The sequence below is a fragment of the Atta cephalotes genome (assembly GCF_000143395.1).
Source record: "Atta cephalotes unplaced genomic scaffold scaffold00015, whole genome shotgun sequence".
Taxonomy (NCBI): domain Eukaryota; kingdom Metazoa; phylum Arthropoda; class Insecta; order Hymenoptera; family Formicidae; genus Atta; species Atta cephalotes.
In genome coordinates, this window is record NW_012130079.1 from 4,724,064 (window position 1) to 4,740,714 (window position 16,651).

At 32.1% G+C, this 16,651-nt stretch overlaps 2 protein-coding genes across 2 annotated transcripts in view; one reads left to right on the forward strand and one right to left on the reverse strand.

The window, feature by feature from the left end:
• Positions 1-1,999, forward strand: part of LOC105618164 (tubulin polyglutamylase TTLL13-like) — a 7,433-nt gene extending 5,434 nt beyond the window's left edge. The window contains exons 10-14 of the mRNA XM_012199705.1: positions 421-549; positions 837-1,184; positions 1,395-1,440; positions 1,676-1,862; positions 1,969-1,999. Coding sequence (XP_012055095.1) covers positions 421-549; positions 837-1,184; positions 1,395-1,440; positions 1,676-1,862; positions 1,969-1,999 — 741 coding nt within the window. The remainder of the gene's footprint in view (positions 1-420; positions 550-836; positions 1,185-1,394; positions 1,441-1,675; positions 1,863-1,968) is intronic.
• A 5,158-nt stretch (positions 2,000-7,157) lies between these two features.
• On the reverse strand, positions 7,158-8,943 carry LOC105618100 (protein pygopus). Its single transcript, XM_012199640.1, has 4 exons — positions 8,728-8,943; positions 7,618-8,640; positions 7,353-7,498; positions 7,158-7,278 (listed from the first exon to the last, which is right to left on the reverse strand). Exons 1-4 carry the CDS (start codon positions 8,941-8,943, stop codon positions 7,158-7,160), a joined length of 1,506 nt encoding a protein of 501 aa, XP_012055030.1.
• Positions 8,944-16,651: the final 7,708 nt, after the last annotated feature.

Consider the following 16,651-nt stretch of genomic DNA (forward strand, 5'->3'; position numbering starts at 1 on the left):
TGTGTGTGTGTGTGTGTGTGTGTGTGTGTGTGTGTGTGTGTGTGTGTGTGTGTGTGTGTGTGTGAAGCGAAACGAGATACTTTTTTAGTTTTTATATAAAACATATAAAGTAAAACATATAAAGTATAACAAAGCTTTTATCAGAGATTTTTATCAAATTAATATAAAACTTTTTAAAATATAGCGAGCATTGACGTTAATAAAATTGCTCGTTGTTCATCCAATAAAATAAACTGCAGCATTAATCCACACACAAGTTTTAGCTTTAATAAATTATTATACTCAAGAATATTATTAAATTCATGTTTTTATAATTATTTTTTAATACCTTAATAAATTACTGTTCTAATCTAAATAAATTCTTAATCTTTTAATCGATTACTTTTCATAATTACTTTACATAATTTTGTCTTATTTAAGCTAAAAGCAAAAGAGGAAGAACGCAAACAAATCGGGAAATGGAGCGAGCAAAAATTAGGCCTTGAAAGTTCAAACGCACCAAAGAAATTGGAAGAGAAAAGTAAATCCGTAGGCGTGATAAGGAAAAACGTTAGTATATAAAACAGTTCTATTTAATTAAATTGTCACTTATACAGAGAAATGCTTCATTTTATATATATTGTATATTTTATATATTTTTCATATATTTTTTATATTTTGTTATATATATTTTTTTTTCGTGAAAATAACTGAGTAAAGATTAGAAAAGAATAATTATTTCTTAGGAAAAGTACGAAAACTCAGCAGAAATTATAAATGGAATGTTAAATGAGATAGGACTTTTTTCTCTACCTCCGGGAAAAAGCAAGCACATTATCATCGTCGCTTTTTCGCAGATCAATAAGCAGGATGCAGAGAGATCTACTACCCTGTACTCTTTTGAGCCTGAAATCATATCTGAATCTGAAGAGAGGAAACGAGTAACGGCTCTGGCGCAGAGAGATTTTCTCATCAAGAGCTACGGCTTGCTCGAGCAGATATACATAGCGATGAAGAGAAACGGTATGTTACGACCCGCCGACGAGAAAAAGTACGGTTTGTACGGCAGGCTGGGATTACACGCAAATACGAATCACAGCACATGCTCTTCTTCGCATAAATCTCATCATCATCAAAACGATCACCTGGATACTACGCAAGCAGTCGCGAACCAATGTCCGCATTATTCCCTGAGAGTGAATGAAGTAAGTATATATTTTTATCAATCGAGACATTGTCTCGTCTCAAAAAATCAAATCCAGATATATAAATTAGATTTTACTCGACGAAGTTTTTACATTCAAAGAAAAGTAAATCTCTTCTTTCACTTTTTATATTTAACACAAAAAAAGAGATAATATTTATTAAGTATTCGAGAAATGTATGAAAGAAATATATATAATTTTCTTTTTTAGCACAAATCGATGAATCATCAGCGTGAATTTACAAATTCAAATAAAAGTAAGCAAGACGATAGTTATTATAAGCAACGTTCTGGAAATTATCGCCTCCTAGCAAACACAAAGTTACATGTAACGTACTTATTAATTATTTTTCCATTCAACAATATAACAGTATAATAATATAATACATATTATATTAGTTATAGTGTTAAGAGAAGAAATTACAACTGCAGATACGTTATATATAACTTTGCATTTGTTAGATACGCGTTTAAAATCGTTATCCTTTTCAGGCTCGTGGATAACATGCAATGAGGCGCTCGTTTACGTTCGTCCGAAAATACCACAAAAACTGTGGATGGAAGAAATAAATTCTGATAATCATATTGGACGCATAACAAAAGCACATATTGCTAGAACATTGTCGAATACTGTTCGGCTACACACGCTCGAGAGAAGATCCCATTTGATGAAATCTAAGCTGCATTCACGTTTTTATCTGTCATAACCTGCGTTCGTTTTTACAATTAAATGAATTAAATATAATTATGTAGAAATATAATTATTTATTACAACAATTATTTAGAGTTGATGTTATCACTCAGCACCGAGGATGAATGGACCATCTTCTCTATCTGGAATTTTAAAAAGTAAAGAAATATGTTACCTAATATATATAAAAAGAATTATTTTTTCGAAAGATATAAAAGATACAAAAGCAGAAGAAGATATATAAAATATATATTAATATAAAATTGACTAAGAAAATTTAAATAGATATTATGAAGATTTTGCAATATTATGCTATTAATATTCCTAATATTGAGCATAAATGAAGATTAAGATTCGTAATATTGGGAAATACAATTTCACATTATAAATATATTACATATATTCCTATAAAACAATTGCTCAGCCGCGTTAAAAATACTTTTATTAAGTAAATTCATATATCGAGTCAAGAAGAAATAAAAAACAAGCCTTATCCAACATCTAGAAATGCAATGAATTTCAGGACACGTTTCGGTGTATGAGCGGATTCTATTTTAAGGTAGAGAACAGTAATATATAAAAATCAACAATGTATCGACTTGTTATTTAAAGTGCCATATAAATATGTACAATAGATATATAAGTGAACATGTACACGTAAGTCGCATAAGAGTGGGAATTAGGTACGCGCCGGTGCGTATGTAAAATGATCATACACACATACGCAGACGCCAGTCTATAATATGTATAACAATTTTTATTGCTGATATATATTCTGTATTCACATGATAAAAAATAATCTATGAACAATTTGTCGCTTGCTGAGTTTTTGCTCCATTCGTGATATTGCGTCCACGTTGTTTTGTCGCAGCGTCTCATCATCTCGTTTCTTCAGTTTCTCCTCCTACTTTTTTTTTCATCTATTAATCTTATCGTTTTTCATGTCGCGATCGGTAAACCGAGCCTGTCGTGGACGCGTTTCAAGAGTGCTACGACAAACAATAAGAATCCAAAATTCTTTCAAAGTTCAAAATCGAAATAACAATAATCCGCAATTTTATACAAAATAATACTGTGTAAGAGGTATGTGTATGTATTTTCAGTGGATGTGTGTGTGTGTGTGTGTGTGTGTGTGTGTGTGTGTACGTACATGTGTGTTGTATCTGTTTGTAAAGTAATGTGCCGAATTAGCAACGACAAGGATTGCTCTCTTAAATTTCTAAATCACGACCGAATTTCCTAAATTACAATTCTTTTTTCCTTTGATTATAAAACGTAACGGTATTAAATGATAGCAACACTTCGCAGAATCTACGTATGTAGGCGATGTAATGTCGGCACCCTCGACTGTAAACTGCATTGTGTTACGTCATTGTAAGAACAAGAATTAGTGCGAAATACATTCAACATATTACGATCGATGAATCCTTTTTTTCTTAACGTGATATATATTATTTACATAAAACCACTGTGCGACTGCGACAAATATTTGCGCGTCTCTCTCACTTGATTCCCACCATATTAAATCTTAGATATAGAAAGGCTTATGTACATAAAGTCAATAGATATTTATATGATATCCTATATTATACCGCTTATAAAAAGAAAAGACCGTAAATATGTATTATATTCATGCGAAGTATTTCCATCTCCGTTAAAAAAAAAAATCGTCACATATTTCGGCGTATATACATACTTCCTGAAAATAAAGGTAACTGCATTTGAAGAAAGTTGCAATAAGACAAACAGTTGGACACATATAAAATGCATTTGTTTCGAACAGATTTTTACAAGAGGGGGTTAAGCTATCGTCGTAAAATATATCAAATCGTTATCGATAAACGAAGAAAGGAATTATTGCGCGACATGTATCAAAATGAATGCTACGTAACATAAATTTGTAGCAATCATCTTTGATGATAATATTTGTGACTTAAATTACAGCTCAATTATTTTTTTGTACTAGAAAATGATTCATCCGCTGCTTCGGCCATTGACAACGTTATTCGTGTAAATCTTCGTAAATCGCTTAATCCCCTGTAGCTTTTAATCTTCGCAATAAAAATAATGTTAACAGCTTTTTGTGTGATTCTTCCCGCGCGAGAAAATAGAAAGAAGATATGTGAAGATGGTATCCTATTCGTTGTAATACTAAAATATGAGCATTATGTAGGATCCTGCGTATGTTACTCACATGTAATATGTGTTAAAAACGATTATATCTAGTAAACAAGCTTAAGGCATGAATTATACGGAGACTTCGAGTAAAAAATAATTTAATTTTAGATTAAGAAATATTGGCCTATAAAATTAATTTCTTCATCTAAAATTAAATTCGTCAATTTCATATTGAGAATAAATTAGTAAATTTATCTAATTAAGGTACCGTAAACACTAATTATTTCAATAATAATTTCCGCACTTCGTCAGACCTCCGTTTAATACAGGCATTAAATGATATATATATATATATATATATATATATGTGTGTGTGTGTGTGTGTGTGTGTGTGTGTGTGTGTGTGTGTGTGTGTGTGTGTGGGCGTGTGTGTGTGTGTGTGTGTGTGTGTGTGTGTGTGTGTGTATGTATATATATATATATATATATATATATAGCTAATATTTCATATACATATAAAAACTATACAATCCGTAGACGTAATTTTATATTAGCTGCCGACGGAATTTAGTTTTTTCATTTTAACAGTTAATCTCCTGACAATAATATGCTCTTTTTTTAAATATTAATATCGCCGATATTATAAACCTGGCAGATGCGAAGATTACGCTAGCTAGTTAAAATTGTTAAATGTGCATAGATTCCTTTATCATGAAGTTGAGAGACATTACTTTATTTTATTTCGAAATAGTTTGAATTTAATAGCAAATTTGGTTGGATGCATTAGTGTGGCTCAAAGTCTGTTGTATATTAATTTATCTAAATGGATATAATATAGGAGCTTTGAACGGTTAAACATCCAATGTATCTAAACGATGACATAACTGTGATGGGCATCTCATTAATTTAACTATGTATGCAATACGTATATCCGTATGCCCGTATATCATTTTGCGTACAACAGTCTTTGTGTACACTACTCAAATTCGCTACATATTATCTTTTATAGACATAAACGATGAATTCAGATGAATTGTAAATTATAAAAGCGTAAATACTGGCGCAAAAGACACGTAATCTGTAAGACTCAATTCCAATAATTTTACAATTTCAATTTTTAACAATTTCATTTTTCACTTTAGCTTTGCCTGAATGTTAGAGGCTCATGCTGAGGCTGATTCCGTTTCTTATCTTTCTATTGCATTATAAAAGCCTATTACAATAGAAAAATCTGCATGTTAATATCAGTCAAATAAATTCCTGTTGTGTGCGTAAGCAATCTCATTAAAGATTACTTCATAAATAAAACATTTTTATAAAAACTCTTTACACAACTTTAGAAATATATTTCTTACATCCTAATTTAACTACGCAGTTAAATCAAGAGTTTAAACCATGGCAACAATATACGTATAATCAATCAAATTATTAACATGAAAAAAGTAAAATATAATTAAAGATTAAACTGGCAAATCAGTTTTGTTTTTCGCTGCTATTGCAAATTCGATTGCATCACTGGCGCAAATTATAAAGCCTATTGTACATTTATTTACCAAAATGTAAAAACATCTTAAATTGATGAAATACACAACATATATTTTATCAAATATGATCTAATCCGTTTATATACCATGTTTTTACATTATTTATATGTATAACTAGTCTTTAAATATGTGCTAGTGCATTCATGCGTCTATTACGCATCCAACCGAATTTGTTATTAGATTTTTTCAAAAAAAAAAAAAGGCAACTTACTTGCGCATTTAAAAAAATTTGCCGTATTATTTTTATTCTACATCCATTTTCCATTTTGTTTAAAAACAAAAAATATTTCATCATATGAATAAAATATTTGCTTTCAGTCAGATTTATAGAAAAGTCAAAGAGAGCGCTAAAAAAAATTAATAAAAAAATTAAAGTAATAAAATTTACCATGGTTTTCTTTATACTAAAATAATGACATATAAAAATATAAGAATTGCAGCATTTCAAGATACATCGCCTGGGAGTATCAATACTGCATTTGTTGTGTAATTCCGTTTTAAATGGAAATAGCTAATTCTGTTTATGCTGATTGTATTAAGTCACAAACTTAAATTTAATAAAAAATTTAATATGTAAATTTTTAACAATAAAAATATGACTTGCGACAAGCTCTTATCAACCTGCAATCAATCAATATAATTTGTATCACAATAAATATATCATCTGCATGATAAAGGCGATATATTCATGAATGCATTAAACCAAAGACAATTTAAATAATATATGACCTATTTTGTGTAGGATTTCAAATATTAATGTGATTTTAATGTTGATTTATACTTTTTATGCTATTACCTTAACAGAAATATAAAAAAATTATAATTACTGCGCGATGACAAATGCACTCGTACAAATTAATTTCTTTTAGTAAAATTAATATTACAAACAACATTTAAATATCAATTGCAAAAATGATAACATTTATTACGATGTTTATCAGGAACTTTTATATATAAAAGAAGACAATGCAAAATCGTTCACGGCTCGTGTATAATATATGTCTTACCCCTGCTTTGTTAATAAAACCAAATATATAGGTACCATTAATTTTGAATTAAATGCAATTAGTCATAGAAGTATTAGATCCTTTGTAAATCTTAAGTATTTAGAAATTTAATATTTTTTTAAATTTTTGTTTTGATATCTTGAGCCATAAATTTTTAAAATATTTTAAGTTCTACTTTAATTTTTTATATAAAAAATTATATGATTATTACCAATTATTTTCACTATCCAAGATTCAATATTAAATAATATTATAATTTAAAATAATATTATAATAAAAAATATTATAATTTAATGAATCTAATGTATGAATCCATTTGTCATGAACAACTTGAAATTAAAATGACATTCGAGTGTTACACCTCTGCTTTCATATTCATTGATACAACTTACAATGATATCCTAATATTTCAACAAGTTAAAGCTAAGGTATTAACAAACAGCGTATTTTTATGTTGAATGCACGACTTCGTACGTGCATTAATATTTACCATGTGCTAGGGTGTTTGTGTATATGTGCTGTGTGCACAATCGCACACGCATATATGTGTGTACCACATATAAACGCTAACAAATAGTCACTGGAGCGTCGCACGAACGACGGGACACGAAGTGTTATGGTTTATACTTAACCAGGGGTATGCTTTTCGATTGCAAACACTTATCACACACCCATTCTGCATAGACCTCTTGCGTTAATGATTGATAAGCGTATTCTGTTAATCCTGTGCAGCCCCTGAAATAATCGCGTTGTCAAAAAAAAAAATCATATTTTATATTACTTTGTTCATCATTGTTTTAACAGCTCACCTATGAAACCAAAAATTACAACCTGATTCGCACAGAATTGCCTGATCATTATCGTGTACTTCTTTATGACAAATTCCACAGGGATAAATCGGTGGCGCATTAGGATTTTGTGGATTAAATACCATTGATTGATCTGGAGGATATATCTGCAAAAAAATGATAAATTACAAATAAATTTGTTTAATCTAAACTTGCTGAATATAGTTATCATAAATTAATTATATTAATTGCAAGTATATTGATATTTAATAAAAGCATAACTTACTTTGCCCGCAGAAATTGGCATTGGTTTTGGACCCATTCCTGGTGGACCTTGAAACCCGTGTGGTGGCATAGACCCTCCCATAGAATTGATAGGATGTCCCATAGGTGGTCCACCACCCATATTGTTGGATATTGTGCCCATTGGACCTGCCATGTGACTTCCCATTTGATTGTGATGGCTAATATTCATATTGGACATACTACTCATTCCTGGACCACCCATATTCATATTATTTATTTGATTTGGTCCAGTCATATTCATGTTGTTTGATACCATCGAACTCATGGTGGTCATAGGTCCATTCATAGGTCTTCCTAAGTTGTTAAGATTATTTCCCATATGATTCGGATGAGGTTGAGATCCATTATGTCCCAGTGGACTGTTTACATTGTTTAATGATGGCCCATTTAATGGACTGTTGGGCGGTATATGGCTATTTATGTTATTCATGTTCATTGGTCCATTAGGCATATGATTAGATCCTCCCATGTTCATTGGAGATCCTAAAGGTCCACCCATAGGACTGCCCATATTATGACCCATGTTGTTCATTGGGCTACCCATAGGTCCACTGTTCATATTATTCATCGGACTACCCATAGGTGGTCCACTTAGTTGCGAATTTCCCATATGGCTTATATTCATATGATTATTCATGGTGTTCATTGGACCAGGAGGCATATTTGGACCCATGTTATTCATAGGGCTCATGCCTCCAATAGGAGCATGATTCATAGGAGACATAGCTCCCATATGATTCATGTGATTTGTCATGGGTGAATTACCCATAGGGCTCATATTACCCATATTATGTGGCATCATAGGACTCATGCCACCTATCGTAGTTAAAGGGCTCATGCCTCGCATAGGAGGACCACCCATGTGATGTGGATGATGAGGATGCATATGTGAAGGCGCACCATGCATCATTGGACTTTGCGGCGTTGGTGGTGGCGTGTCATCGAAAGGATTACTTGCTACTATTGTGTCACCGTAACCAGTTAAGGGTGGAGGTAATAGGTCCTGTTGAAAGAATGTTAGATTAATAATAAGACAATAATTCATAGCATTAATACACTAAAATATGTATACAATAAAGTCAAGTTGTACCTGTACAGATGGAGGTTGTTGCGGAGGTGGTTGAGCAACACTTGCATTTGTACGCCTTTTCTTTTTAGGATTAGCACCAGCTGGTGGTGGCGGTGGTGGATGGGGATGAGCAGAAGAGTCAGGATGTGGGGCATTGGGGCCCATATTCACACCCATTCCCATACCCCCCAATGGCATCCTTGTGAAGGGTGGCATGCCCGCAATATTGTGGCTCATTTCCTTCGCTTCCCTTATTTTATCATGCCAGCACCACTGGATTTTCGTGGCAAGTAATTATTCTTAATCCACTGTTAAAAAAACAAGCAAAAAGAAACTTTATTTACTTTAAAAGATGTACATGTATATTCAAAGAATTTAATAACTGAAGGATTTGCAATACTTGTTGCTTACTGCAACTCACAATATAGTCTAACCATTGATATATAGTACTGGACGGAGCATGTGGCAAAATCTCTTTGATCTTTCATTTGGACCTAAAAAGAAAAGGTAAATATATGCTATATATTTACCTTTAGAATTCTCTTTCTACTATTTTCCTATTGGTCGAATTTTGTTGAGAGAAAGAGAGAGAGAGAGAGAGAGAGAGAGAGAGAATGTGAAGATGGTCAATCTCTCTCTCTCTTCCCAAATATTGTGATTGCTTGAATAGAAAAATTAAAACTTGAATAATCCTATCTCTCCCATTATTTTCGACCAATTTTACACAGAATGGCGTCCATATTATATCTCTCTCTGGTTCTATCATACATAGTTTCAGATCTTTCTAGGTCTGCCAAAATGGTTTCAATGCTGTACTCTCTCCATATATCAATAAGCCTAATACCTGATATTGGCAGAAATTAGACAAAGTCCTCTATTTGTTTCTTTTACGAAATATATGTTAGCCACTGTTGTAAAAAATACTTTAGTTATAATTTTACAAATATGCATATTATCAATCAATAAGTATTTGTTGATATTTGTAATAGATTCCATGAGAGTAGGCAAATATTCATTAGTCTTAATGCAAATATGTAATGTTTTATATTATTAAATGATTAAATTAAGTCAAAGCTTAATTCAATAAATCAAATTTATGTTTAATGTTTAATTTCATGTTTCATAAAACAATTACTTGTGATTATTGAAAATAAATATTAATTTCATATATAATAAATATAATTTGTGTATAAACTTCTTTATACATTTACATAAAAAGATAAAGATAAAAAGATAATTTAACAATTATATGATCATTAAGCAACATTTATTCACATTTATATAAATTTAAAAATTAATAATATTATTAAATATTATTCAAATAAAATTATTGCAATAAATAATGTATGTATATCAAAATATACATACTTTCGATATTTATATAAATATCTTATAATTATTTATAAAAAAAAACTAGACTTCCATCACTTGAACCATCACTTGAACATCTCTCACAATAAATTCATTAATAATTACTGGATTATTTCAGTCAGATATAAAATAATTATTAAAGTTACATCCAGTTTTTGTGTGTGTGTGTGCTATACTGTAATACTGTTCGAGAAATTTTTTAACGAGTCACCAATTAGAATGGCAGCGTATATGACGGATATACAGCCGCGGAGTAGCGAAACATTCTTATCGCATCGTTGCTCCATTGAAATTATTCTCGCGGTGTGAGAGACTTATCACTTATAAACAAGCTGGTGCGCGAGAGAGCGCACATATATTCACACTCGTATACTCGGGACCCGCGTATGTATATCTGTACATCTCAGCGTACCGTCTATATTTACATATGCCGATATAAATAACGAAATTACTACCGTTATCTCGGGTGGCGCGCCAGCGGTCCGTCCATCACGAATGAGACGGAAGATCGTGGAGGCGAAAGAGAGAAAGAGACACACACACACACACACACACACACACACACACACACACACACACACACACACGCCGCACGCACACACGCGCGCGCGGTAAAAAGAGTAAAAAAAGAGAGAGAAAGTGAGAGAGAAGCGCCTTTACGACACGACTGTACCTTCGGAACGGCGATAAGAGACTTGTGATACAACAAAATAGAGAAGAATACTCGTCGGGTCTCGTCGCGCGGCGAACGTAAAAAGGAGCAAAACAAACGTCGCCTTGCAGTTCTCTCGCTGAGACTAACCTAACCTAATGGGATATCACCATCGAGCCTTCGTAAGGCGCCTCCGCAAGTTGACCGCACACGATTTGTGTGCATCCGCAGCGGCGGGATAAATGTAACATTTATGTACAGCGGTGTTTTTAAGGCAGGATGATAAGATTGAACGGAAACACGCGTGATGCCACCGGGCGATTTAAAAAGCCGGCCGGGTATCCGTGACGCGAGGGAATCGTTCGAATGACGTTGTCGTACTCACCAGCGCATTATAGCGGACGCGACGACGAAATCGTATGCATGACACGGTCGTTTTTTTTCCCCGGAATAACACCGGCACCACAAATCCACGTCGCGAGTCGCAATCCAGTCGCCGCCACTACCGTGAACCGTCGCCGATTCCGCCACTGTTGTTACTGCCGCCGCCACTGCCGCCGCTACTGTTGCTGCTTGCTGCACTACTGCTGCTGCTGGCCTTAGCAAGACGAAACAGACGAACGATCTGTCTGTATGCGATTCTGGCTTACGCCTCGCACGAAACGCATCTCTCGGTATCGCGAACGGACCGCGCATTCACGGGCGCGCGTACACGATCGCGACGAACGCAATCTCGCACTCTTGGTGTCAGAGCTCGGATAATGGAGCGAGGTATCGCCATACACCACACGAACCTTCTCAGGTCGCCATTGTCGCGTTACGCGTGTCCTCCTCGCGCTTGATTTGTCGCCTATCCGTGGCTATGAGTTGCCATGTGCTTCCGGTAGATGGCGGTTTGATGTTGCCGACGACGTATCAAGTTTGCAGACGTGACTCGGTCGATATAAACGGTGGATTCGAGATTTTTTGATGACCTACGATCAGGAGGAATTTCGAAATGCAAATTTAGGATTTCTTTCAAGATTACTTTTATATGGAATTTTTATATATTGTTGTTATTAAAGGATCCTATAAATCATGTGAAAAAAGTGATTCGGTCAAATTGACTGAAACAATGATATTTTGTAAATTATGAAATGTTGATCAAAAGTTTTTTTAGGCAAAACCATAAAAAATGAACAGATTTTGCTACAGCAACATTTGAAAATTATTACTTAATTTGGATCTAATTCGAAAAGTAACTGTATGTATTTTCATATTTTTTTTTGCAGAATAATGAGAAGAATCAATTGTATAAAATATATAAAAGAAGACATATAGTTATTTATTGTTATTAAATAAAAATATGTAGTTTATAAGAACGCAAATTGTATACTTTTTTAAAAGCAACTTCGTAGTTTCTTTACATCAATTAATTCATCTCATTATTCTATGCGTAAAAGTTATAAAAAAAATGAATAGTTTAGATAAAGATGATACTTTTCAATTCGATTAGATTCGAAATAGCAACTTTTGAATGCTGTTAGCAAAATTTCTTCATTTTTTATGTTTTTGTCTAAAAAAACTTTTAATTTAAGCATCTAATAAAATCTGCAATCATAATGTATAAAAGTCAAAAATATGTAAAATAGCTATAGTTTACATAATTTATATTATATATACACCTAGCAAACTAGATTTTTAATGTTATTGTCACTTTTGACGATATTTTGACGTTAAAGACATCATTTTGATGTCGAAATAACGACAAATAACGTCAACTTATTTGCTGGGCATGCATGTAGTTGTAGATTATTATATTTTACGCGTAAACGCAAAACTCTGATGACCATGTCACACACCAGTCTCACACACCCGTTTCTCTAATATAGATTAACTTTAATCTCGGTAAACCAATTTATTTTTTATTTAATTTTCCTCATTCTAAAAATTTTAAAAAATGAAAAATAAGTTGAGCCGAGATTACAAAATAATCTATTTGATGCAAACAAAATCAGTCATTCTTATGCAAGATCGTTATAGTTTCATATTGAAACATATGTTTCAATATATAAATATTTATATCTTTTGATTAAGATCAGTTTAAATGAACGTGAAAGATCTTTATTTTACATATATTTCATATAAATTTATTTATACTAAACTTGTATCCGAAACGAATCTTCATAACGTATCCATATTTTTTAATTTTCCTGAAAATATAAGCTTTCGCCTTTTTTTTCTTTGCTTTTCAACGTAGAATATTGGATACACTATATTTAAAAAGAACATATTCTGCTTCATAGCAATCGGGAATTTAAGTTAAATTACGTCAATCTATATTAACTTTCAATCCTCTGGAGCTGATGCTAGGTCTATTGAATTCACTCAATTATCTCTTTGTCAAAAATATCAAACTATTCAATTTTCTTTACATTATTTGCAATTTTAAATTATTCTTATTAAAACATAAATAATATTTTATTCTTATTATAAAATATACTTGGTATATTTTAATAAGAATAATTATTTTTTAATACGAGATGTGTCATTTTGATTTTTTTGAAATTAATTAGTGTCTTTTCAATTAGCATAAATTAAATGAGTTTGATAGATTCAACGTCAGTAACTGTGATACAGATTTTGACGTTCGCCCTGGAAGGTTAATATAAAATAATATAATTTCGAGCGCGCGCGCGCTAAGATTGATTAAACTCGTAGATAAAAAAAATATTCCGTAAGAGATACTGCTGTGAAAATTCAAGTTTTAAACGATAAGTTTTGTATGAAGTAATTTTTATTCGCGTTACGAATAAAGTGGTATGCATGGTCGACACAGGTACGTGAAATTCACGCTATAATATTTTGCACGACGCGGGCTGCTATAGCTGTGTCCGAGCTTAAAGCTTCGGCGTAGAGTGCTCGCATGCATCGCTTTAATTATTTCAGTTACATCAGTGAATTAACCTGGCTTAACAGCCAGGAAAACAGCTCTCCCGAGTGTCTACCTTGAATATTTGAGCTGACTGCCTACCTGTCTGCATACGCTACGCGTGCACGGTCCTGGGAACCGGAAGTCACCGCCGTCTTACTCATTATTTTATTTTAATACTGACACAAACTTGCCGCATTATGGGACACGCTTCAGGTCAGTCAAATGATTATCTCCGAAGAGAACGATATGTAACATAACATTGAACATGAAAAAGTAGTTAGAACTAAGTGAGAGTCGATACTAGGCGAGATACTGTTTGTTATGTTTAAAGGAGATAAGATTTAAAAAGAGTCTTTGTATCCCAACATTACTACATAAATTAGATATAATAAAATTGAATAATACAACAAAATTAGTAAGAATCTTAGATCCCGCAAAATTTGCTATTTTGGTGCTACCTTTTGCAGTTATCTTTTGCATAATTATATGTTGGATGCGTGAAATACTATTGCTACTCAATTATAAATTTTTTTATTAAAAACAAACGTTAAACAATTCAATCTTTTTTATTAAAGAAAGTCTGTAAGTTTGAATTATAATTTTATTAAGATATATTTAGTATTCATTCTTTTTTATGCAATTTATCAGTTTAGTTTTTTGAAAATAATTAGTGATCTTTTTAATTAACATAAATTATACAGTTGGAAAATTTGTATTAAATTTAATATATTTCACAAACAACTCTAAATGATCCTCTTAAATTTTCATGTTAATTTAACACAAGATAAATATATTAGTAACACAAATATTATAAAATAAAAAAATGTAACATAATATGAAATATTACATATAATGAAATTAATAAAAATCTTAGAAGTTTTGTCTTACAGCTTCTCACACACAAAATTTGTGCCATTTTGGTGAAGTTGTCTCTTGCGTAATTACATATCTGTATGCATGAAGTAACTTTCACGACATTATTTCACATGGCGAAAGAAAAATCTCTGATATAGACCAATTGTCCATCTGTTGCCCAAATAGACAGACGAAATTAATTCAATCGGCCATTTTCCCGAAGCTGATATATAATATGAAAAAGCGGGGATGCCGTCACCTCTTCCTCTTCATTCACGTTAACGACTCTATCGATCTCATTAACTGCCTGGGAATTCGCGATTTATTTTTATCGAAAAATATAGAGTTATAAAGTATATATATATATATATATATATATATCCCGGAATCGTCGTTTTCGTCCGGGTAAAAGTGGTACAAATCGGGAGCATCGTGAACGGAAAAACTGGGCCAATCCCTGGAGAAGAAGAAAACTGGGATGGTGTGTCCCGGAGGAATTTCAACGGGGTACGAGGACGAGAGTATGACAAAAGACGTGAGGACGAGGGAAGGATTTAATAAATTTCTCCGAAGGAGTCCACTAAGTGGGGTAAATCATACGGTTATTGGCCTCTTAGAAGATATTTCTTTGTATTTCTTGTTGTGCAATTACCAAGCGATGTCTCGTGTTTCCGTTAATCCGATTATTACGTTCCTTTATTAATATTTTATATTTAAGAAACGTTAATGAAGATTAAAATGGAAACTTGCTCGGGTCTTTTAATTAAAATGTGAAAATAGAAATGTTTAAATATTGAATTATCATACAGGATTTTGAATTCCAAAAACGTTTCTTAAATTTATTTTTACGTAGATATAACCTTCTTTAAAAAAATATCCGCATTAAGTAGAAATATCGGATGAAAGAAGGTCACTCATGAAAATTCATTGGACTTTGTAGAAAGCGATTTATTTTTATATGAAAGTAAACTTCAAAACCTTCTTCACAGATAATTTGACAATAATGTCTAAACTCTTCATTATTGTATCTTCATAAAGAATTCTTTTCAATCAATAAAAAAAAATCAAATAAAAAAAAAGGTTTTTATATGGTGTTTAAAAAAAGCTCTCAATGTATAACTTGTCGAAAGCAATAAGCCGCCACTCAAAACAAAATTTGTTCCCTCCAATAAAGAGTGCCGAAACTGCTATTCCATTTGTTTAACAGTATCAATACTGTGTCCTAAAAACAAAAGAAAGAATCGGAAAGGAATCACAATCGAATCAGATCTAACAAGGGTGGCGGAGGATGCAATCGGTGGATTACTCGTTGTGGCAATCGTCCACCTATGCGAAACAGATTCCGCAAATAGCGACATCGTCCAAACAAAAACGACGCGCCAATCAATCTGTCACGTGGTGCATACGTGTCCTGAATAAGAAACGAACGATTTGCGCAAATTACACAAAGACCGAGCGATTTACTCAGACCTCAAAAAGAAACGGCTTACCTATCCGTATCCTGATAACTTCTTCCGGTGGCGCTCGTTTATAATTGCATATTTGGACGATTAATGAATTTTCAATGTCTTTACGAGTCGATTTCAGATCACTCAAAGAAAATATTATTAAAGAATCATGCCATAAAAGAGAAGTGTCTATATGATCATAAATAATTTATAGACTCTTTTCCTTCTTTCTTTCTGAACATTTATCTTTGACGATTAAAAATACAAAGTTTAACTATCAAATACTACTTATGATTTAAATCTCAACATTAGCTTCATCATTTTCCTCTTATTTTTTCTCTCTAAATTTTTATTTGCAAGAATTTTATGAAATTTCAGATAGATAATTTTAGAATCAAAAATAATCGTTAAAAATTTATTCCATTACACACATAAAAGAAAGAATGTTTATTTTTCGCAAAAAACATTTAAAATTTTATCGCATTTTCCGAAAATACATTGCAATCAAATACTATTTGATGCGATATCTTATGATGTTTTTAAACATAGGCACATTCAAGACTGTTTTCAGGGTGTCAATTCTGTTGTAACAAAAATATAAATATTTTATATTAATAAATTAATTAATAATAAATAAAATAACAATAAATAAATAAATAAATAAATTTATTATTTATTACTAGAGACTGCCAAGGCANACAGGGG